The sequence below is a fragment of the Trichoderma citrinoviride genome (assembly GCF_003025115.1).
Source record: "Trichoderma citrinoviride strain TUCIM 6016 unplaced genomic scaffold BBK36scaffold_23, whole genome shotgun sequence".
Classification (NCBI taxonomy): domain Eukaryota; kingdom Fungi; phylum Ascomycota; class Sordariomycetes; order Hypocreales; family Hypocreaceae; genus Trichoderma; species Trichoderma citrinoviride.
Window position 1 is genome coordinate 119,662 of NW_020194731.1, and position 24,215 is coordinate 143,876.

The following is a 24,215-nucleotide window of genomic DNA, read 5'->3' on the forward strand; positions in this document are numbered from 1 at the left end:
AAACTGGCAAGCTGGCTTGGCTGGGTACCATAGCCGGTGTAGCGAACCAACGACTCGAAGCGAATCATTGAAATGGTGCACCAGTCTTTATTAACCGAGATGGGGAAAAGCTACTTTCCAAGACTTTTCATTTTCCGAAAGAGGAAAATACTTTCCTACTTCTTTTATTCTTCCACAAACAACCAACAACGCTGAAAATATTTGTGGCTGGCTGCTGGCTACCAAGGTATTTCATCTACCCCAGACTGAGACGCAAAATTTCCGTGCGGCACGTCTGTTGAATCATAACAGAAAGGAATTTGACGAGGAGCAGGCGATTGTATGAAGCAGCTGCATGTGCCGGCGCGCAGGGGGGGGGGGGGGCGGTTGGACGAGCCAACCATGCTGGCTGCCCTTTCAGAATCTGTGTAGGTCTATTAGTACCGTGTTCCCTGCTTCTGCATGCCAGATGGCATCTCAATAATACCTATGTTCATGAATTGGCTGTTCCCAAGCAGTAAATTGACTCTGCCTAAGCTCCTAACCCTGTGCTCAGTATCTTTCTTCCTCGTCAACATGTGGAAGAGGAAAGACCCCGATCATGCCGTGGGCATTGACGATCTAGAGCTCGAAGCTGCGGGTTATTCGCAACAGATGCCCCGACAATTTTCACCGTGGTCGCTCGGAGCCCTATCATTTACTCTCACTTGTACTTGGCTGGGAACGGGCTCATCGATCGGGATCGGACTGGCTGAGGCCTCAGCCGCCGGAGCACTATGGGCTCTCCCAATTGCTGGGGTCATGACACTAATTGTCTCTGCTGGCATGGCAGAGCTGGCATCTGCGTATCCCGTCGCAGGCGCTCAGTATTACTGGACGTTTATGATTGCAAGCGACAAATACAAAGCATTTGGGTCTTTCGTGTAAGTCAAAGCGCACTGCTTCTTGAACTGCACGAGTTGACATGCTAACAAGCGAGGTTCTAAGCAATGGATGGATGAGTATAGTCGGATGGTGGCTGGCATCAGGTTCTGTTGCCAACTTCAACTCTTCCATGATCTTGGAAATCGTCACAGTTTGGTATCCGAACTTTCAGCCACAACATTGGCAGCAGTACCTCATATACATCGCTCTCATATGGCTTGCCGCAGCCCTGAACATTCTGGGTTCCAGATGGCTACCCCATTTCAACCAGTTCATCTTTCTCTTGTCCGTCGCTACACTTGCGGCTACTACAATGACCCTATTCATCGTTGCAAGGCACCATCATGCCACGGCATCGTTTATATTTACCGATACCCTCAGTCAAAGCGGATGGCCAAGCCAAGGATTCTCATTTCTGCTAGCCATCAGCAACTCTGTTTACGGGTTCCTTGGAAGCGACTGCGGAGCGCATCTTTGCGAAGAGATTGCGAACCCGTCCCGGAATGTACCAAAAGCAATACTCTACCCGCTGGTCGTGGGTCTACTCACCGCACTTCCGTTCACCATTTCTCTCATATACTCAATCTCAGACGTCAATGCCGTGCTCGAAAAGATAACTGGTCTGCCACTGATCGAGATATACTATCAAGGGACAGGATCGTACGCCGCCGCTTCAGTTTTGCTAGCTGCTTTTGCCTTTTGCCTCTTTGGGTGTTTGGTGGGGGTTGGTAAGTATTGTGTTAAATCACACGTATAAGCCATTGACAAAATGCTAAACGGAGTATAGGCACAACCTGTTCTCGTACGCTGTGGGCCGTTTCTCGTGATGGTGCCTTGCCCTTCTCCACCATATGGATGCGGGTGCATTCCAAGTTTCATATGCCCGCAAATGCCATGGTCCTCACTGCATCTTGCGTTTCGGTATTTAACAACCTATAGCACCTAGAGATCATAGTAGTGACTGACCGTTCACCACCTAGCTATATGGATTGATATTCTTGGGCTCGACCACAGCCTTCTCCGCTATGGTCAGTGCCACAATCATGTTCACGCAAACATCCTGTGTCATTCCACAAGCCATACTTCTTTACCGTGGTCGCGACCACGTTCTGCCAAACCGATATTTTGATCTCGGGAGGTTCGGTACTATTGTGAACGCTGTCGCGGTTTCATGGACAATATTTCTAGACGTGCTGGTATGCTTTCCAACGTCTATGCCTGTGACTGCCGAAAATATGAATTATGTATCGGTTGTGTTCGTGGGCTTGGCTTCGTTTGTTGTGTTGTTATGGTTCAGCACAAAAAGGGGCACATTTAAAGGCCCACATGTAAACATCGGCTTGATGAACGAGAGAAGGTTGGCTGCCTTGCATACGGAGACTGTCGGTCCAGAGATGGATGATCAAAGGCCAGGGATAGTCGAGTTTCTTTTATAAGGCCAACGGAGTAGTGCAATGAGGCATACTGCAAAATGTAATCAAGGAGAACCAAATCGTGGCAGCCCTATGGGCGTCCACGAATGCCACCCCTAGTAGCTCTCGTGTTTTCAATAGCCGCGAGTAACTAAAGTTATAGAATAAGCAATTTACATTTCTGTGCAAAGACTTTCATAGAATAACATGTAGTTACAAATTTTCAAGTCACGAGAGACATGGATAGAGACGAGAGGTACCAATAGAAGCCTGGCATTATATCTGCGTACAAGTTTGCTCATATTACTCCTGTGTTTGAGATGCTTCCATGAGTACATAATGGATCTTTATAAATTAGTGACTTTACCATCTCAATATCTGACCCTGCTGAGTGATGAACTTTCCTGATGTCTCCTCAGATGCCTCATCAATAATCTTCAGTATTGCTTCGACACTCGACTCGATCGTATCTGGAGGGCCAGAAGGAAATCCCCACTGATCTGCGACGAATTGGCCCGCACGTGTCTGCACCCAGCCCGGATGAAGAGCAATTGTAACGAGACCGCTGTTCTTGGTCTCAAGATGCAGGGCCCTAGTGAGCCAGTTTTGAGCGGCCTTGCTTGGACCATATGCACCGCCAGGGACCGGTTCCATCTCTCCAATGCTACCAACAGACGATGTCATCATGATGAGCTTCGGCGCCTGAGACTTCTTCAAGAGTGGCCATAGTGCTTGGAAGACAAGCAAGGGGGCTATTGTATTGACTTCGAAAGCAGCACGGAGATCGCGTGCTGTGGTCTCCGCCGCCGGGACCATAGGGAATGTGCCCCCAGCATTATTGATGAGAACATCAACGTGGTCTATGTCGAACTTGAACGCATCTCGAATTGTAACAGGAGAGCTGACGGCTGAGAAGTCCAACTGTGCAATGAGTAGAATGCTACCCGGTCCCTTATGGTCCGTCGCTGTCTCTTCTTGAAGCGTCGAAGCTGCTTCATCGTTGCGAACAGTTGCAATAACTGTAGTGTTGGTACGGGCAAGAAGCGATTTGACAAGCCCGAGGCCGAGACCCCTATTCCCACCTGTGATCACATAGATGGTACTCGCGCTGTTATTAGCCATGTTCACCTTGTGGGCCTCTCTCGCTATAATGGCTCAACTCTATCAACGAGCAGAGACGCAGAAAAGGGGCAGCGGAGGAAGCACGGGAGACGGGCCTTTTATACCTTCAGTATGTGGGGACCATGGCATCTTTCCATAGGGTATTTAACGAAAATGAGGGGTTGCAGCGTCACTAGCACATATATCGGCTGTGCTGCCTAGTAGGAGTTCTTCCCTTGGGTAATCACATGAGCACTGCTATATCAATACAGGCTGCATCTCGAAATAAACGGGAATCATGCCTTGCGGTGTTAAATTCCAACAGCGCAAACCGCCATCACGATCTTCGTGTGCTTCTTTTACCTGAGCAGGAAGAGGAAGTGCGAAACTGCTCTTTACCAACTACATCAAAGGACATCTACCTTTAAAGCACTCTCAGGCCTCCTTTGGGTCAGGGGCAGCAGTTCATTCGCACCTGGTTGATAGACTTATCGACTATCCGCGAAGAAATGTTAGGGAGGGAAGAGAGCCGGACATGAGGCCGACTTCCAGTTGTTTGGCTTTCCATCAAGTAAGCTGCTACTCAGGCGACTTTTCAACTACGGCAATTTCCCCCAATATACATATCAAACAATCTCTCGTAGAAAGGGACTCGTCGACTAATTCGCAGGTAGGCCAGCAATGGTACGCGAATAAAGTGCTATAGATAGATTTAAGGTCATGCTAAGCAGGCCATAATTCCACAGCAAACTGAAAGCCGTGCCAACCAATTACTTTCTCTCCAACATTAGTCGGTGCCATGCTGTTTCAGAGACAGATCTTCCGGCACCAGTGATGTCGTGCTTCAAAGAAAAGCACCAAAATCCGTGACTCACTGTGTTGGAAGATATTGTGTATATGATAGTATAGGGTTGCAGAAGGCTGAAAACGGCAGCCTGCGTTTGTACAGAAAAAAAGGGTATAGCGAGCCTCTCTACTTGTAATTCGAGATTGCATTGAACATGACATTTGAATGCTCCACGAATCGGAAAACGGTATTCTATAGATTGATTATCCTACTAATATGAGATCTCGGTCAAGCAATAGTCGCTGCGCGATGTCCTTCAAAATCATGTGCTCATGAAGTCATATCTATATACTGAGACTATACACCCAAATTATATACAATCAGAACTACATCGTCAGACGTCCTTCCTTTAGCTCTTACTCGCCAAACTGGTGGCTGAGTATACTTCCAGAGCACCCCGTCTCTGTCTCTCAACAGTTCAGCGTTAAGCACGCTGCTGCATTTAGGGTAGAGCCAATGTCTCTCACGAACTCATCGGCATCCGCACCGGCCATCTTCGCGTTTCAAACCTCCCTTAGATCCTGCCGTTCAAGTTATCGCTGAAAGTCCAGTTCTTCGAACCGTCCCAGTTAATAGACCACGTCATCAGGCCCTTCAGAGCGCCGTTATAGTGATCCCAAGCCTGGCCTACCAAGTCTGGAGTCATATAACCGCCGCCAGCACCAGACTGAGCAGGCAAACCAGGAACTTGCATGTCGTAGGGAACCTTGAAGGTAGTTCCTTGGATTACCAGGCCGTTGTTCAAGCAGTCTGTTTGAGCAATGAAGCCCTCGACTGTGCCAGCCGCGTATGAGTCACCGGCACATCCGTACATGTCGCCGTTGTAATATTGCATATTCAGCCACCACAGGCGGCCATTGTCGACGTATTTCTGAATGATAGGGAGATAAGAGCCCCAAATGGAACCGTATGTGATGCCGCCACCGGTCACATATGCCGTCTCTGGCGCCATTGTCAAGCCAAAGTTGGAAGGCATCTGCGCAAGAATTCCGTCGATAATCCGGATCAAATTTGCCTGAGAGGTGGACAAGGTTCCGACGCTGCCGCTGCCGACCAAGCCGGTTTCAATATCAATGTCGATGCCGTCAAAGTTGTACTGCTTCAGGATCGGGACGATGGTCGAGATAAACTTATCGGCGACGGTACTGGAGCTCAGGTCGATGGCAGCCGTCGCTCCTCCGATCGACATAAGGATCGTAGCGCCAGCTGCCTTTGCCTGACACATTTCAGCTGGCGTTGCGACTTTCACAGTAGCGTCCATGCCGTCCTCCCATAGTGCTGTTCCATCTGAAAGAATAACTGGGAATGCGGCATTGATCACGTTGTAGCCGTTTTGTAAAATCACAGGGTTTTCGATGGGCGTCCAACCAAATGGAGGATGAACACCGTTGCTTGCTCCATCCCAGTTTTCCCAATATCCCTGAAGGACCTTGCCTGCTGGCTTTCCCTTAGTCGCGCAAGTCGCATTTTGCGCAGCAGCAGTCCCGAACAGCGCTGATGCGATGGCGGGCAGAAGCACAAAGCTTGCGTCGAGAAGGCGTGTCATTGTGAACTGCTAGAATTAAGTGAATCGGGTATGTTGTAAGAATCGAATTGATTCAGTAATTGGAGTGAAGTCCTTGTCACCTAAGCAAAGTCTTTGCCCATCTGAATTCGCGACGAGCCGACAGACTTTATAGCTCGTAAGAGGCGGACATCTGCGCACAGTTCAGTATGTGGTATTAATTGAGAAGGTAGTATTCTTTCACTACCAGGTGTCCCTTGTTCATTCCATTAACGTACATTTGACTCTGATGGGTCATTCGGGCGATGTCATGCTGCGTCCTCCAGAAACATTATATCACGACGATGAAGCGTTGACGTTGCGTCTACTACGTATACATCTCCTTATAGAGCTGGAGAAGTTCATCAAGCTATCTCCCTTTACAATATGCTAAATACATCTTTCCGGGTCGCAATTCTGTCTTCTTCCCCCTCCCCCCACGTAGTAGCATCTACCGTATACTCCACCAAGGCCTATAAGTATGGGAAAGTAAAGCAGAAACCTACTCATGTAGCTGAAAGTAACGTAGGATCTCCGGAGGATATATGAATGCCTTCAAGTGAATGATAAATCCGAGCTCGTCGAATGGCTGAAGTAGGAAGTTCGCACGTAAGGGAAGATAACAGCCGGTGGAGACCCCACTTACTCTGAAATTAAATGCAGAGCATGGAGTACCGCGTACGTTGCAGTAGAGAGTAGGCAGTCCAGAAAGCACCGACAAATGCTCCGTACAAGCGTTACATGTCTTGGCCCAGCCGATGTAACATCAGTAAAAGAAATGGGCTCAATATGATACTAGCTAGTTGAGGTCTGTGAGCCTGGATAGGGCGAGGTGTAAGGAGTCTTGCTTCGGTTCCTACGTACACTCGTACAAAGCACTTTTCCTGCGTGTTCGTGCCCATTTGGTCATGTGATCACATGTATCCTTACCCTTGCAAATATCTGTCTCAGAATGACTGGCCGAAGGTTTAGTCACCTGGCTTGTGCAGTTGCCTTCCGCTTTTGGATTTCCAGGCCGGCGCCAGCTACAATGAAGGTCGTGTGAGCTGTCTGTTTCAGGGCAAATTGGAGCATGCTATTCGAATACTAGCTTGTGAAATAACTCATGTTTCGATATGTCGATCTGATATAACGCTCTCTATCTTCCCAGGCAAGAAATCAGTGGCGGTGATGCCTAAGGAGAGACTACTTGCAACTCGTGGTCTAACACGGATATATATAAGTGCTTGAAAATGACTTGAAGCATGTCATCCACGAATTTGCGGCTTGCACCTATAGGTTCCCCCCAAAGTCACTAATAATTGTACGCCTTGCCGTCTCAAATTTCGCGCAATCATGTAGACTTCCAGTAGTGAACCACGCTCCGTGAGTCTACACCCGCAAGTAGGTAGGTTGGCGAGCAAAGTCTCTGGCCCGAAGTATATGGATACTAGTTCTATGTTAGCATGCAGTGAAGAAATTCAAGTGCATGCAAAGGACAATAATCCATGCTTCATGAGGAGTCCTTCGAATGACATGAAACCGCATTCCGTAGAAGATCACAGGCGCAAGACAACGCTCACTGACATTGAATGATAATCAGTACCTCACTTTGTTTATCAAGAGTGTATTGTGAGCAATTGGTGCTGTAACGTTTGCCAATGTTCTGAGATATGACCGAGCAATGGTCCAGAGAGTCTTGTAAACAGGCCCTAAGAACATGGTCTCAGACCAGTATATACAGCTGAGTACGCAGAAGTAGACGTCTCCAGGTAGGCCAAGAGCCCGGCATGATGCACTCTTGAGGAACATATCCACCAGAGAAGATAGGGTAATCGACTTTGAATCTACGCGACAAGTCAGATAATCCGATACGTCGATATACTAATCCAATATGCTGTCTCTCTCCACGCGCCGGCCGCGTATGGTTTGCTATCCTTGTGGGCGCCACATCCGCTGACCCTCTTCCACCCATCCATTCCCGGGCAGAATTTCTCTCAACAGCTCATTGGCCCCTTTGTCGGCGTCCCGCGCCTTTTCCCAGTGCCGTGGATACCCCAGACTGACCTCTTCGTACCTCACACCTTCTTTGACATCAGTTCGCCTGACATGCAGATGTCCAGTCACAACCACCTCGGCCCCTCCATAGTCCGCTCCGAAATGTCCGCTCTCTGCCCAATCCCGAGTCCTCTTGGTTCCACACCACAGAGTGAAGCGCGGAATCTTTGGAATGTAGATCAGATCTTCCCGCAGCGGCCAGTGATTTACAATCACAAACTTCAAGTTTGGGTATCGCCTAGCGTATTCGGCAAACTTGAGCTCCCATCTGTCGCACAGTTGTGTACACCACTCGTCCCTTGAGCTATATGGATCCGGGTGCAACAGGGCCTCGTCGGTAGCCCACACGTTCTCCTCCATCGCCCACTCAAGTGCCTGCTCTCGAGATATGTCTGCCGGCCGAAACGAATAATCATATAGTGTAAAAATGAGGGCAATCACCACATCAACACCGTCCGGCCGTCTCCATAGCATCCAATCATCTTCGGGTGTCAGGACACCATGCTGGCGCGCCAGTTCCACCAGGGCATTATATTTCGCTTCCCCTCGAAGGCGATCAGCTGGATGCTTGGCCATCGAAGGTGAGACGCTATAGAGCTCATGGTTGCCCGGGACCCAGAAGACATGCGTAAAACAGGCTTTGGCCCGCTCAAAGGCATTAATCAGGTGTGTGGCTGACTCGCCAATGTCGCCTGCGAGAATAAGGCCTGCGCCAGGAGGTTTGGGCTGCAGGAGGTTCCATGCCGACGCATTCAAAGGGTACGCAAGGTGCAAATCAGAAATGGCATATAGTCTGGCCATGGTAATCACTGATGATGGTGGAATTGGGGAAAAAACGGTTGAGCGAGTGGGGTTAGGCAGCTCATCTTATAGCGCTTTGATGTAAGACATCGCTTACTTAAACAACCAACCTGGAAACATCAGGCAAGGTAGGTACTCCGTAAGGTACGGAGGATTCAAACCACTGGCTCAATGACCTTGCTCTAGATCCTTTTAACTAACGTACAAGTCTAATAAATGTTTCACGAAGAGGGAGCACACCAGCCAGTATACATATATATCTAGAACACCTGTTTATTACCAATTTTCACCTAACTCCAATCTAACAATAAACGAGGACAAAACGTCGTGGCAAAATCAATGCCCCTCCGCCTACACAAAGTACAAGCACAGAAATTGTAAGTACCATAGGCTTGGCATACCTATTGGCCATACTTTCAATCTCGAGGTAGCGATCGGCCTGTGGTGTTATATACCTGAGCAGAAGACATCGAACCAAGCTGCCTATCGCCAGTTCAAAAATTGAGATGTGTGACATGATTTTCGTACCTCAGGGTAATTGCTCATTATATGACGGGTGGTACAGCGGAGTGCTGGCCTAGGTACCTTAAAGCTGGTGGACGCGACATTCCTTTGCCTTTAACGTAGTACTAGGTAATAAGTATCAGAGCAGACACGGTGGCGGTGAGGAACGGAAAAGAGAAGTGCGACGCGCGGTTCTGTGCATTTTTGCACGGCGGATTGCACCTTGTGCGCGGGCAATAACAAACACAATCTAGAGGTACGTAGGCCGAGCCTCCCCAGCGCCAAGGCATCATGGAAGGCTAAATCAGGGTATCCATCTTGGCTTCTACATAAGGTCTGCATTTGTACCTCTTTTCGTCTCATTTACCTCGTCCAGAGGACTAATGTTTATCTACTAGTTGTCTCGCCTGGCCTGTTGGCCCATTGTCGCGACCAAAAGTGTTGGGTCGTGACAAGCCTACGTATTCCTGTCATGATCTGAAAGGAAAATTCTATTGGCTGAGATATACAGGCTGGATGAGGCATTGCAAGGCTGTGCAATTGCTCGGATGTTAGCTGTCCTATTGTATGGTTACAGAGAAATGAATGATTGGCATCCACAAGCCGTAAAGTTTCTGAGAAACATGTGTTGGGCCGTCAAACCCAACAAGTACGGCTGCATACCCACAGATAAGGTAGATTGAATCGTCATCTTGCGCCTGACCGTGAATTCAGCCTGGCCGTCGGCCTCCCACATCAGGCCAACCTTTACCACCAGGTGACGAAAGAAAAAGAAAAGCGTCGTACCTTGACAGCAGAGCAGCTGGATTTGACTTATATCTGGCTGTTAGGTGTCCTTGAACAGATTTTCCCTAACCTCGTCTTCTTGGCGCACTTAGATCTCATCTACGTCTACAACGCATTCAGAAGCCATAGGAAACTTTGTCTGCATATTGTCAATACCTTACGGTAGCAATGCCCACAGGGTCATCCAATGTGCTGAGCGCACCCACGCTCGAGTACCTTTTTCACCACATGTTCTTGCCTCCCAAACTACCTGGCGGAGATGATACGTCTGTTACCCACGAGGCCGATTTGATCGACTATGTACTTAAGAGCCTGTCAGAGTACCTACAAGAAACAGAGCTCAGCTGCCATAGAGCTATCAGGGCCGCAATGTCAATGATGGAGAATATGAAAGCTGGAAGAGATGACGAGGGTTTCCTCAGAGAAGTTGTATTGCGAGATACTCTCAGAAATATTCTTTCGTCTGGTCAGTTCTCTTTCTCCTCTAGGTTTGCGATGTTGGCAGTACTGACTGAGGGACTCTACATGAGTACCAGACACTGCTGTACCGTTGCACATCAGGATGCAGAATGCGGGAGTATTATTTCGACGCGACAGAGATGTGGCAATATTCGAGCTGTTTGAGCTGTCTCCCACCAACCAAGCTGTCTATGCAACGAAAGGACGTCTCATTCGCCACTTTCCGGCCACTGCGATTAGCGTTCCTCTCGATACATTCACCAATGAGTCCTTCCAGGAAGTCCTAGCCAAAACCATGACAAAGATGAGTTATGAGGCAGTGCAGGAGAGTATTCCAAAGGCAAGAAAGGCGGACCAAGATCATGATGAAGGACGGGAAACCAACCACCCGCGAATTGTCACGGAGTTGTTGAGCAGCTTCCTTCGAGGATTAGGGCATCCGACCGCCGTCCCTGGAGTAAGTAAGAATACTAGGGAAGAAGTCATGTGGGACCAAAGCAAGCTTCCCTGGAGACGATCTCCTGTCTGGCTCCTTGTTCGCTGTTCTCTTCACCTAACCATGAATCGCATGTCTATCGGCTCAGGTGAAATCTACAAGTCCTTCATGATTTTCCTTCTCAGCCGCGTGCTCAGAGATGCGACGCACCTGGGCTCTGCCAGCGAGACTCTCAAGATGATGTCCGCTAAAGTGTCTCGGAGACTCCTGAAGCTGCAGCAGCCAGCTACCGGCAGATGGCTATCGACAGTCCATAATTCGGTATCTTCAGCCTCCCATCTGATGGATGAGCGATGGCAATTGATCCGCGACTTATCTCAGCCAACGCTCAACTTGAAGGCTCTCTCTACGCTGAATATGGCCCAAGATTTGTGCATCAATCCCCAGGGATTAGATGACTTCATATCTTCTATATCGAAGCGCGATGCCCTTAGCAAGGTGTCATCTTTCTGTCCAGCATCAGATGTTTTCAATTGTGACGAAAACATGCCGACTATTCCAACGGACCCGGATGAAAAAGCAATCCCATTTGTTCTCGCCATGGTCGAATTGTGGGTGGCCGAAAACCTCGACGGGTGGCTCAAGACTCATCTTCATGACAACTCATCTTGTCCCAGCATCTGCAATCTGATGTCTTGCTATCATGGATTGGCGAAACATTGGTACAACGGTCGACCGGAAGGGACATCCAGAATGGTTCTCGTCTGCCTCGAGCTTTGGATTGCAGCTGATACAGTTGCCACACATACGCTTCCACTACTGAAAGAATACGAGCATGAGATTCCCGTCGAAGTATTGCAGGCGCTATTGCTTGGCTTTCGAGAAGATATGGAGAGACTGCATCGTGCCGAGACTTATCTCCAACATCGACGAGATGATGCACGACCACATCGTAGACCATCAATCATGGTCTCTTATGGGTTACCGGGGTCTTTCCCTGTGGAATACTTTACGCGTTCTCCGCTCCATCAAGACCTTTTGAGGCGTATTGAATTGTGGGCGCATAAGGAAAGGGATTCTAAGCGCGAAGAATTTCGAAAGCTTCACGCCGAATATACACAGTTGATGGAACAGTACAATCAAGGGACGTGCGAAACAAGACTGCGCTGGGAGCACGGATACTCATATTCCGAACACCATCCAGATTGCTCAAGATGCCAGCTTCACACAGAAGCCGTGAAACTTCGGATACAAGTGCACGAGTGGCCACTCTCAAGCAAACCACTGGAAGCTCAGGCAACAGTTTTTGAACTGGCCCTTCCCAGGAACTTTGGCGAATGGCGTGATGCAACAGTTTTCATTATTGATGACCTGCTTCTAAGCAAGTCTCAATTCACTGAAGGGTCGGAAACATCTTATCCTCTACGGTCTTACTCTGCTCTTTCAAGCTTCTTCCAGACAAAACCCACCTTGCGGGTGCATCTTCTGTCCAACACAAAGCCCCATGTCAACACTCACCGAGGAAAGAGAGATATTTCCACCAGTTCGGAAGCAGATGTTTGTGTCAATAATGGACTCCAACTCCGATATTTCGACAATCATAGGCAGAGTTTCCTTGCCCGCTTCGCCACAACGGTCCGGCTACCCGAGCTCTGTACATTCCAACTGAGCTCGAAGTCCGTGCAGATGAGCAGATTTCTCATCCACACGCATGACAATCCAGCTGGGGAGACTCCAAATGCCGTGATAGCATCTCAAGCTCTTTGTCCGGACCATATGACCTTGGGAGAGTTCAAAGCTTTAGCCACGGTCCGATATGGGTATCATATCCATTGGATGAGCGTACTTACTCAGCTCGCAATGCCCGAGGTTGATTTCAACAAACCTGAGACGGCAATCTTCTTCCTCCAGCTTAGCCTTCAGGTTGGCCCAATGGACGCTGCTACAATTAGAAGGTACGCGCACACACGGCTGTCGGATACAAAATTTGGCCGCGAACTACTAGAGCGCCTTCACGGTTGCGTTTCACGCGTCAGAGAAAATTGGCAGTCGAACATTTCCCTGTGGGTCTTTGTCTTTCTCACAGCTCGTCTTGTGACGATGACGACTACGCAAAGTCTGAAAGAGGAAGCTCTTGGCCTCTTGACTGAGTGCAGGGTAATTACTCTTCGGTGGCTGGAGAAGCTGCAGGCCAGAGCCCATGAGACTAAAGATGAAGACCAAAGGATTCAATTCCTTCAAATTGCCTTTCGAGTTTCTCTCATATGTGCCGACACATTCAATCTGGATAATGACTCTCTGTCTAAGACCCTGCCCAATCCCACGCAGGCGGCCGTATTACTAGAAGCATCTATCAACATCTTTAACAACATTGGGCTTTTACACAAAGAGCGAGAGAGAGAAACCCTTGATGAGACAATGCACGACCGATGGGTGTTCACATTGCACCGCGCACGCCGGATACTTGTGAAAGAGGTCCTCCTGAATAGCAACTCTTGTCTCGATATCAGCATCAGCCGATATTGGCCAGATTTTCGCCGCGACACGGATTGGCACCTCGTTTCTTCCACTTGCAGTTGGCTTGAGACAGTGACTAATGGCAGAAAAGTTCACTTCAACATCCTCAGTGGGTCGCTTTTGATCGATGGAAGTCCCTTATCTCGTTTGCCTCGAGAGTATGAGGCCCATCATGATTTTGAAAGGGTGTTTGGACGCTTTGTTCTTGAAGTTATGCCAAGTACTGCTCAAGGAATGCGCTTCCGCGGCTGCAAGACCTTTGACGGCTACGCTGTTCATTTTGGTATGGTGGAAGATACTTCGGCAGACGAAGATGATCTGTTGATTCGTCTGGAAGATGCAACGATGTGTCTTCCCACTTTGGATCTTGTCCCGTCTCGAATATTTAAACAGTCAATGCCGCACGCGTTTGCAAGAGGCTATGTCCATTGGTACAACCATGCTACAAAAAGCATAGAGTTCTGTCCGATGAAAGATCCATGGAAGCGCAGTCTGGATAACTGGACAATGACACAGTATGGTGGCCACTGGAAGCTCACTCGCCGTGAGAGCACATCACTCGTTGCCCCGAACAGTGAATCTGCAGCTCTTTTAGCGACGATCTTTTCCCCGCTTGACTCTCTTCTGAACCTGCATATCTTATTCAACGCAGACGACAAGACTTCTGTAATCGAGATTCCGAGACTGCAGCTCGAGTTCAGCCTGAAGCACGGCGAGTCGGTCATCCGATCACGGCAGTTCCGGGGAAAGCAAATTGATGCAGACCAGTCTATGGAGACATTGGTTGGATTTAAGAGCAAGCTCATATTGCAAGACTCCCAAATGACCGGCGACCGAATGGCTATAATCCCTGAAGGGGATATCAGCTTCGGCCGAGATTGCTCCACTGGGCATATAAGGGCGCGTGTGGAATACGGCACGGCTCATCGTGTGCTGCAGTATACAATTGACAGCCAACTCCGACGCCTGGTTGACAATGCCACTGTCCACAGCAAGCTATTCCTGGCTTATATACACGCGCTTACTTCGTATTGTGTTCCTGATCCCTTCCTGAGTCGGACTGGAACAGAAGAGGCTCTAGCAATCCTGCAGTCTGCGTCGATTCGGTCCATTGACTACCTTACCGAAGACAGCATTAAGATACTCTGCGGCATTGCTGCTTTAACGCCCAGTCGGAAGTTCTATCCTGAGCATCTCAGGTCCATGCAGACAGTTATTTGGCATCCTGATTTGAGTTTCCTGGCCCAAGATTCACGGTTCTACAAAATTGTTAGCGGCAATCTGGAGACGGTGTCAGCCTTGAGCTTCCTGCATCCGCCGAATGCACCCAAGCTGTCTGGCATCACTACGCGGAGGGATATTGACGATTTCCTCATTGAACGGGAAATATACGCGTGCTCACGCTATCAGGTTTCTCTTTGTGGCGCTGAAGATTATGGAACCATTCAGGGGATTCAGTATCAATCGAGAGATCGAGGGACGTCATCTCGCGTGGCTCTTGCGGGTCAAATCGCACGAAAGGTCCATGATGCCGTCGCCAAGCTCGAGCACCACCCTGCTAATGATGCTTTTGTTAACTCAATTTACCAACTCCTTTCACACAAAGATGGAACGCCCGCTACTAGGATTGTTCCTTCTTTGTTGGAGATGGAATACGGGAGTCGATGGCTCCAAGACCCGCTGGAGTTTCTGTACAAATTCTGGTGCAGGTTACACTTTGCATTTCAGACTGACAGAGGGTGGTTGAATAAGTATCAAGCTATGATATGGCTTACCACATTGGCTTATTCAACCAAGTGCGACGGCGATGTCCTCCAAAGCCTATTGATGCTTTCACTCACCGAGCACCTACCGGCAACGCCTTTACCCGAGGAGTCCTTATACCACCTTAAAGAAGGCTATGAATGCAAAATCCAAACACTGCGGAGCATCCTTGAACACGCTTCGAAAGATTTCCATGCCGGATGCCCGGAAGAGGCCATAACTCCCTACCGAGGCGAATCTCCGATTGACACGGCGCGTCGGCAGAGAGCGACCTTTGACTCTAACCAGAGAGAATTCATAAGTTCGTTTGTGGATGATCTCGTTGACCAGTGGCCTTGCTCAATGCCAGTACAACCGCAGAACCATCTACATCATACCTACATCAATGTATCGGACGCAATGGTCAAGGTGCGAGCACAATGGCAGGTATGGCATGATAACTACAAATTCAGAGGTTATCTGCAAGAGTTTGGTAGCCGATTAAGTCACTACCAGGTTGGAAACGTGGATATGTCACGCCGGCTGTCCTTGTGTTACCCAGGCCCAGCTGGTCGCCCTCGTGGATATGTATCCGTCGATGACCTGTTCGCTAGGCCTCCACCCATCATTCCAAACACAAAATCGTCCTTGGATTTGGCTACTCTATCTACCACGGCTACTGACGATATGGGAGACCACAAGCTGTCGGAGATGCTGAAGTATCTAAAACGGCAGGCAAAATTTGACTTTGAACGACGATATCTTTCGGAACTGGCGCGTAGTCTCACGGATCTTGGGACCTGCCGGGAGATGATGTTAAACGAAAACTGTATGTCTATGCGAGCAGCAACGTTTCAATCGCATTTGGGTCAATGTGATATACACGTCCAAGGCATATACGATGCCTTGTTAGGGGCAGTCTTGCAGAAGCAGGATAAAAGGAATAAGATGGAGGAAACCGCTCGAATCGCTGGTTTCTGGCCGAGGCTCTCTCCAACATTCTTCCTTCAACAGCTTGGTCGGCGTCGATGGCCGTCGCTTTCCGAAGCATGGAAGAAGGCTATTGTTGCGTATGGAGTTGCGATCACCGCCCTTCAGCAAGCGCAGAGATTAGTGCAACTGATTGGCAAAGACGTCGACCTCCTCCGCGAAGTACAAAATCCAGGGCATAGTTGGGACCCGCATCAATTTCCTGAGTGGCTATTGTTGGAGTGCGAGAGCGGCATCATGATCCGGCATGTGCAACATCAAATTGCCGAGCGGATGATATCGCCGGATAACGACGAGAATGCCGTAATGCAGCTCAACATGGGTGAAGGAAAGTCTTCTGTTATTGTCCCTATGGTCGCAACTGCGCTCAGCAACGGTTCGCGAATCGTTCGCATCGTAGTTGCCAAGCCGCAGGCGAAGCAGATGCACCAAATGCTCGTATCCAAGCTTTCGGGCTTGATAGACCGCCCCATTTTTCGAATGCCGTTTTCTCGAGCCATTCGCATGGATCCAGGTAGAGCTGCCATGGTCGAAGAATTGGCTCGTCGATCTATGAGAGAGGGCGGAGTCATGTTAGTTCAACCAGAACATCTACTTTCTTTTCAGCTCATGGGGCTAGAATGCCTAATTGACGGGAAGGAGGCAGTCGGCCGCTGTATGCTCAACGCCCAAAAGCTGTTTGACCACTCCTCAAGAGATATAGTCGACGAAAGCGATGAGAACTTCAACGTCAAGTTTGAGCTTATTTACACCATTGGGCTGCAGCAGAGTATTGAACACACTCCGGACCGCTGGGTGGTGATTCAAGAGGTACTTGACAGATTCGCTGCAGTCTGCCTAGAGTTGAAGAAGGATTCCTTCTCGGAGTCGCTGGAAATTGGTGACCAGTATCTGGGGAGATTTCCGAGGATACGAATCCTGCGTTCTGATGCGGAGCTGGCCGTACTCAGTCGTCTCGCTCACTCCATTTGCTGCACTGGGATCACTGGACTCTCTATTGCACGGCAGCCCAAGCACGTAAGAGATGCCGTATATCGGTATATCACTTACAGCAGCCCTACGCCACAGGAAATCAGTGCCGTTGAAGAAAGTGCATACTGGGGGGAGAGTACAAGACACTACATCCTTCTTCTCCGAGGCCTCTTTGCAGGCGGCATTTTGGCCTTTGCTTTCGGCCAGAAACGGTGGAGAGTCGACTATGGGACGGACGCTAATCGTGAGACGAAAACCCGGCTGGCCGTGCCATTTCGAGCCAAAGATAATCCCACGCCACGGTCGGAATTCAGCCAGCCAGACGTCGTCATACTGCTCACATGCCTCAGCTACTATTACAGCGGCCTTAAAGATCAAGACCTTTTTGAGACGCTCGATCATCTCATCAGATCTGACAACGCTGATCTCGAATACAGTGCTTGGGTCCGCACGGCGCCGCAATTGCCTCGCGCATTTCAACATTTGACTGGTGTCAATATACGTGATCGCGCGCAATGTATCGGAAGCATCTTCCCAATGCTTCGCTACTCCAAAGGCGCCATCGACTATTTCCTTTCGCGCATTGTGTTTGCAAAAGAGTCTAGAGAATTTCCCCACAAGTTGTCTGCCTCTGGCTGGGACCTGGCCAAGAAGAAAGCCAACTCGACAACTGGATTCAGTGGCACCAATGACTCAAGATATGTGCTCCCTTTGGCTATCAAACAACTCGATATTCCAGCACAAAACCACACGAATGCCTTGGTGCTGGAATATCTGCTTAGACCTGAAAATGGGATCAGGCTGATGTCGGAGACGTCGAGAGGGTTTGCTCTGGGGTCCGACTCACTTCTGGAGATGGTGTCTGAAATGGGACCGAGAACCCGAGTGATCCTCGACGTTGGCGCGCAGATTATTGAACTGGATAACCTGCAGTTTGCCCGAAAGTGGCTCGACAGCATCAAAGACAAGATCTCCGTTCAAGCTGTTGTCTTCTTCAATGACGCTGACGAGCTGACGGTGATCGATAAATCGGGCAAAGTTGAGCCTCTTCAATTATCACCGTTTGCTTCACAGCTGGATCAGTGCCTGGTGTTTCTCGACGAAGCCCATACGAGGGGCACAGATCTCCGCCTCCCTTCTGACTACCAGGCGGCGGTAACATTGGGCGCAAACTTGACAAAGGATAAGCTCGTGCAAGGTATTACGATAATAGTGAGGTGGCATTGAGTGGAACATTTGCTAACGCATGTACTAGCTTGTATGAGGATGCGGAAACTCGGGAAAGGGCAGTCAGTAGTCTTCTGCATTCCCCGAGAAATTGAACAGAAGATCTTGATGCGGCAAGATCCTGAGTCGTCAAGCCCGGGAAAAATCACGGTATCAGATGTGCTCTGTTGGACCATCTCTGAGACTTGGCTGGATCTAAGACGAACTGTCCCCTTGTGGCTGACTCAAGGCGTTCGATTCTACGAGCAGGATGCTCTATGGGAACAGAGCACTCTGCTTGATAGCTCCTACGACCACACGGTTTGGGCTAAGAAGTTCCTCGAGGCTGAAGCTCAGAGTCTCGAAGTCCGATATCGTCCACGATCTGCATTGAAATCGTCCCAACTGGTCCAACGCGCCGGTCCAGAGATGAGGGTTGAATTCGAGAACCGTTGTCAAGAATTTGGGTTAAAGGAATTTCACAGCTCCTCTCTTCAGGAAGAACAAGAGAGAGAACTTTCTCCCGAGACAGAGAGGGAACGGGAAGTTGAATTACCTCCGCAGGTCGAACCTCGCGCACATTTTTGTCATGATGATCTTGTGCATTTTGTTGAGCATGGAAAGTTTCCCACAAATTTCACCGCCTTCAAGCCTGCATTTTACTCACTCTCGGAAACTTCAGCTGCTGAGCATCTTGACGTGAGCGACTATCCAAGCAGCATATGGGCAACTCAAGACTATTGCGCAACAGTCATGATGAACGAAGCTCTCGATAACGTTACAGACCTCTTCCAGCGTCCCGTGCAATGGATTTTGACAAGCAAGGACGCAAATGATGTCATCGATCGACTCGCCATCATCAGTCCATTCGAGGCGCATCAACTGCTTAGAAGGATCGAGACTTGCAAAATGGTTACATTACACCTCTATGCCCCAAGGACCAATCACGCATTCGAACCGTTAGACAGGCTGACACTGTATACGGTACCTCCGCAAGAGAGAAAGCCTACGCTTCCGCAGGGCATGATGATTGAGCTGGACATATTTGCTGGCCAGCTGTATTTATCGTCATTCGATGAGTACGCCACGTTATGCGACATGCTTGGTCTGGCACGAGACCTTCCGGACGATGAGGTTGTCCTTGGACCAGACGGCTTTATTCCGCCCGGCACAGTTAGTGGCGATATCATCAACAAGTCTGCTTTCAAGAGGAGTCCCGTCCCGTTTCTCAAGGTGCTGATGAAGATACGGCGAAATTGTGAGGTAATTGATAAGACCCATATGGGCAAGATTCTGGACGGGATATTGTTACGGCAAGCAGATTTCGACGAAGAAAAGGAAATGTCGTAGTGGTGTTATTCGATGATTGCCTTCTACTTGCCAATTGATTGCGTTATTATAGCATTATACAGCATATATGGACTAAGTGATATTCAACATAGATTAGGCTTCCCAATTGCTTGTGGGCTATGTTGCTGCTAAGAACATGCAGGGTACTTACCACAACGCTTTTGACATGCCTCACTCAGAACCAAGAGGAACCCTTTCGAATACGACTAGTATTGCCCCCACAACGGGAAGACGTTTGTGCAACTCCAATCATCAACACCCCTCACAGCCAGAATTGTTCAAGGGGAAAAAAAGATACTTACAACCGGCCTTCCAATAGGAATAGGACCTCGATAAGTTCTTGTCTTCGGCCAATTCCCGGTAATGGTTTCGGAGGTGGGTTTGTAATAAGCTCCAGTGCTAACATCAAGCTCACCCAGTACAACAATGTCTCCCCGCCAGGACCCTTTTTGTTATTCCTTCATCGCCCGTTTTGGCGCCAAGGACCTGTTCAGCTATTAGGGACTACACCCCGCAGCCAATATATAGATACGGAGTAGAGAACGGACGCAATTATTAATGCAGCGAACTTGACCCATCGAACCACATAATCCCGTCAGCGGATTAATCTCATCAGGCCACTTCCATGGGAAGGCACAATTTGTAAGCGTATGCTTCATATGAAGGAGGTAGAGTTTCAGATATGGCCACAAAACATTAAATGAGAGGAATCCAACTCTAATCTAAAAACCAGAAGTAGAGACGACTCTGAAGGCCAGAAATTAGCTCCCGAGGCAGAGTGAGGTGCAGGATTAAGCCGTCTCAATTATTGAAAGCTTTATAAAACCATCACCACACCGCATGATGTAGCAAAAGCCTCTGAAACGGGCTCAAATACAAGTTCTAGCACGTTACGTATCCATAGTCTTCCACCATTTCATCGTCAATAGACTGATAAAGACCAGAATGGCTATTGGCGAACCATGCCGCCCGACTCCAGGGAATCGATATCTCGCCCTGCATCTTGTATAACCGGGCCAATCGGACGCAATAGTGTCGGATGATACTCCGTACGTATAAAGGAAAAGAAATGTCCGTGATGTCAACCACACCGGCGCTGACCAATCTGCCGAGGTCCGGTTCCTGGTCTAAAGGTTCGGACTCGAGATTGTCAAGGTATGTCGTAGACGAGGCGGGCTGTGCATTGGATAGTGCATGAGCAACTAGAAGTTCTTATATAGCTTCTCAAGGCACACCCGGCCGCATCAAGGGAGGCAACCACTCTGCTATTTGAAACACACCACACCACAGACGGGCTATTTCTGAGACGTCCCACGCTTTCAAATTCCCCTGTAAGCCGAAAGAGAGGAAAGGATCCTCGCCATTATTTCGTGATCTACGTCCAGTCAACCTCACTATGGTCGTCGAACCGCCTTCGGGTACATCTGGCCGGCCACGTACCGTGTTTGTAACGGGAGCAAACGGGTACATAGGCGCTGCCGTGTGCCGAGCGTTTGTTGGAGCCGGTTGGAGAACTTTCGGCCTTGTTCGCAAACCTGAGGCAGTTCAGGACCTGATGGCGACTGAAGTTATACCGGTAGTGGGGACATTCAATGAGCTCAGCTTCCTAGGCTCTGTGTATGAAAAGGCGACCGTTTTTGACGCTATCGTCAGCTGCACTGAGAACCTATCGGGATATGCAGATCACTTTAATGAGGTCATGCTGCTAGTCAAGACCTTGGCTGAGAGAAGCAAACAGAGTGGTGTCCGCTCCTTGGTTCTCTGGTCGTCTGGCTGCAAGGATTACGGAACAACGGAAGCACATGGAGCTTCTGCTCTTGTTCCGCACACTGAAGCATCACCCACCAATCCTCCAGTTCTCCTCCGACAAAGAACCGAAAGCTGCCTTCGTATATTCGACTACGTCGACGTTTTTGATGCTGTCCTCCTTCGACCGACGAGCCTATATGGCCGCAGCAGCAGCTACTACGGTGTCATGCTGTCTTGGGTTGCAATGGAAGCCGCAGCAGGGTCCAGGAGACTAAAGATTCCGGCGAACCCTAACAACATCATGCATGCGACCCACGTCGACGACTGCGGGTTGGCCTATCTCGCGGTTGCGGAGCACGCCGATCGATCTGCAATTGCCGGGAAGACGTTCAACATATCCGGTCACAGGTATGAGACAGTGCAGGAAGTGGGAGAGGCTTTGGCAAAGGAGTATGGGTTTGAGGAGGGCGTAGAATTTGTGTTTCCAGCTGATGCTCCCGCATCATTCCCTGAAGGGCTGCATCTTGTTTTCAATTTCAGCCAGTGGGTTAGCAGCGAGAGCATTCGCCGGACTACCGGATGGACCGATCTTCGCCCATTGTTCTCGGAAAACTTGACTGTCTATCGATGGGCTTACGAGGCAGCGCTAGCTCGGGGGAATACTAATTTTACTGCTGTCGAAGACAGGGTCAGTAGCATCGTCAAGGGACTTGGCTCTATGTGATGACAGATACTGGAACTTAAAGACTGTTTCTCAGGTACCTATTTCACGAACTGGGACTTTATCGGCGTGAGGGCAATCACGCTCAGTTGTTAAAGGCGTTGTAAGACGTATTTGCGGGCTTTGTTAGAGCAACAGACGTTACTGCGATTGACTCCATTCCAGACCTTATGGAATTGTATCCGGAAATGAAACTTATTCTTGTGACACGCCATCAAACCGCTTGCTGGAAAAGCTTTTTAAAAAACAGTGGCCGATAACGCAGGCAGCAAAGTCATGGGATACATCATAATGCCACTTCCTAGTGCTCGATAGTTTGTGGACACAGCTCGAGGGTTCTTTGAGGCGTAAGATACAGCCTTGGCTCCTATTCATAAATCAAGCCGCCATCAATAATGCTTTGCAGGGCTAAAGACAGACCTGGCAGCAAATATAACCTGCTTTGAATTGAAAAACATAATGAATACGTATGTAACACTGTTCCTAAGGAACGTCTGCTTGAGGTAGAGCTTGCATCTGGACAGGATCCTCTCTGCAAGTTCTCAAGCAAACCAATCTCCACGGAGCAATTTCTATATGTAATGAAGCCGCAGCAAGAGATAAGGTTACAGAGATAATCCTCCAGAAAGCAGCAATGGCCTGGGCTGCAATATTCACAGCTCTTGGGCTGGTCTTCTACTTGTCCTGGCAGCTCCGGCAGCCAAATCTCTGGCTCCGGAGTATCACATAAGCTGTAATCCCCATTCAGGTCATCTATTCTTTCAAGTGGATCTTACAATAGTCTACGTGCTGTCTAAGCTAAAGCCATAATGCCTTACATATGTGCCCAACGGGCAATCTCAACGCATGACATTCTTTTTGCGTGTCTGTTTTAGGATCAAATGCCCAGGCATCCACCCCCACAGAACGGCCCCATGCCGGTCAAATAGTCTGAATCGTGTTACATTATTATTAGCAGTTCTCAAAACATGCGTCGTTAATTTCCCAAGAGCTTGCCCCAGAAAGGCGTTAGTTAACTTATATATATTAGTATGTGAATCTACAAGGTAAGAGTACTGTTTGTTATTTATATTTAAATTGTCGTGTTTGCCTTCATCAGTCGAAGATATAATTTCTACATCTAACAACCCAATAGCACGATGGTCTATTACGCATTAATAAAATACGTCAGTGGATGCAAGCACCTCAAGATGCCAGGCAATACAATCTAACCTTCGCATTAGACGCCTTCTGAGCCTCACTATCGCTATATTGTGGCCGCTCCTGACCCCGAGACAATTGATGAATGGTGGCGGGTGGTGTCTGAGAAGGCGGGCGTTCAATGGAACCGACTTGCACCGGATTACTACTCATTCAACCACGGCCTTGTTTGGGACAGTGCACCGGAATTCAACGATCGGCTGATGTACAGCCTACTCAATGATCGCGATGGCAGGTTCATGGGTGCGTTTACACAGCAGCCACGGACGGACCACATCAGCGGCCAGACGTACGTTTGTTTCCGGCAGCCCTCCTATCCTATAGTCATTCTTTACGTTTTTTTGTGTCACACTATCTCACAGACATTGTTCAACCCTTCCAGATTCTTTATTCGGTCCAAATCCAGCCCGTATATCTATTGGGCGGTAAAAGACAACCGCATCTACGCGAGCAGATTCAGTCGGACCCGCTTCCGCATCAAGATCGAGGGCGAAACCAAACCGAAGGTCATGATCGGTAAAGATAGGATTTCCATTACGCTCACGACTAATTCAGCACAATACCTGAGCATCAGCAGCAATGGGGAACTAAGTGTTGAGGGGAGCGGGAGCGCCGGTGGCATATTCTTTAGCCATTTCAAAAAGGGTTTTCTAGCCGACGGTTATGAGATAGGCGATGATGTCAATGCTGCCGTAAGGAGAGTCGGCAACGATGATGGCGAAGAATGGGAGCTCGTACAATAGAAGGTCGTATGCGTAATAATATGTTTGGTACAAGGATGGACAAATCGCCTATTTGATGTAGTGCTCAGCAAATACATTAATTGGATCTGTCGATTTATTTCCCAGCACTCCATAATGACGGCTCAAATAACCATTCACGCCGATGTCTCGGCACGCCCAAATGTCAAATCATGAGTTTGTATATGTGCTCCATAT

General features: G+C 48.9%; 7 protein-coding genes across 7 annotated transcripts; 4 read left to right on the forward strand and 3 right to left on the reverse strand.

Annotated features, from left to right (window-relative positions):
• Positions 1 to 548: 548 nt before the first annotated feature.
• BBK36DRAFT_1190571 (amino acid transporter) lies at positions 549 to 2,339 on the forward strand (the record flags this gene model as incomplete). The annotated part of the gene is made up of 4 exons (XM_024896675.1): positions 549 to 902; positions 967 to 1,631; positions 1,691 to 1,824; positions 1,884 to 2,339. The coding sequence occupies exons 1-4, from the start codon at positions 556 to 558 to the stop codon at positions 2,337 to 2,339; spliced, it is 1,602 nt and encodes a 533-aa protein (XP_024745068.1). The 5' UTR covers positions 549 to 555.
• A 339-nt stretch (positions 2,340 to 2,678) lies between these two features.
• On the reverse strand, positions 2,679 to 3,437 carry BBK36DRAFT_68920 (NAD(P)-binding protein; the record flags this gene model as incomplete). Its single annotated transcript, XM_024898528.1, has 1 exon — positions 2,679 to 3,437. The coding sequence occupies one exon, from the start codon at positions 3,435 to 3,437 to the stop codon at positions 2,679 to 2,681; it is 759 nt and encodes a 252-aa protein (XP_024745069.1).
• Positions 3,438 to 4,777: 1,340 nt separating this feature from the next.
• On the reverse strand, positions 4,778 to 5,822 carry BBK36DRAFT_1190580 (glycoside hydrolase family 18 protein; the record flags this gene model as incomplete). The annotated part of the gene is made up of 1 exon (XM_024896676.1): positions 4,778 to 5,822. The coding sequence occupies exon 1, from the start codon at positions 5,807 to 5,809 to the stop codon at positions 4,778 to 4,780; it is 1,032 nt and encodes a 343-aa protein (XP_024745070.1). The 5' UTR covers positions 5,810 to 5,822.
• A 1,895-nt stretch (positions 5,823 to 7,717) lies between these two features.
• On the reverse strand, positions 7,718 to 8,644 carry BBK36DRAFT_1131083 (hypothetical protein; the record flags this gene model as incomplete). The annotated part of the gene is made up of 1 exon (XM_024891917.1): positions 7,718 to 8,644. The coding sequence occupies one exon, from the start codon at positions 8,642 to 8,644 to the stop codon at positions 7,718 to 7,720; it is 927 nt and encodes a 308-aa protein (XP_024745071.1).
• A 1,458-nt stretch (positions 8,645 to 10,102) lies between these two features.
• On the forward strand, positions 10,103 to 19,607 carry BBK36DRAFT_1131047 (hypothetical protein; the record flags this gene model as incomplete). The annotated part of the gene is made up of 4 exons (XM_024891912.1): positions 10,103 to 10,400; positions 10,465 to 12,386; positions 12,837 to 18,249; positions 18,307 to 19,607. The coding sequence occupies 4 exons, from the start codon at positions 10,103 to 10,105 to the stop codon at positions 19,605 to 19,607; spliced, it is 8,934 nt and encodes a 2,977-aa protein (XP_024745072.1).
• A 1,396-nt stretch (positions 19,608 to 21,003) lies between these two features.
• On the forward strand, positions 21,004 to 22,080 carry BBK36DRAFT_1131110 (NAD(P)-binding protein; the record flags this gene model as incomplete). The annotated part of the gene is made up of 1 exon (XM_024891921.1): positions 21,004 to 22,080. One exon carries the CDS (start codon positions 21,004 to 21,006, stop codon positions 22,078 to 22,080), a length of 1,077 nt encoding a protein of 358 aa, XP_024745073.1.
• Positions 22,081 to 23,216: 1,136 nt separating this feature from the next.
• On the forward strand, positions 23,217 to 24,020 carry BBK36DRAFT_1131009 (hypothetical protein; the record flags this gene model as incomplete). The annotated part of the gene is made up of 3 exons (XM_024891904.1): positions 23,217 to 23,243; positions 23,301 to 23,566; positions 23,660 to 24,020. 3 exons carry the CDS (start codon positions 23,217 to 23,219, stop codon positions 24,018 to 24,020), a joined length of 654 nt encoding a protein of 217 aa, XP_024745074.1.
• Between the last annotated feature and the right edge of the window lie 195 nt (positions 24,021 to 24,215).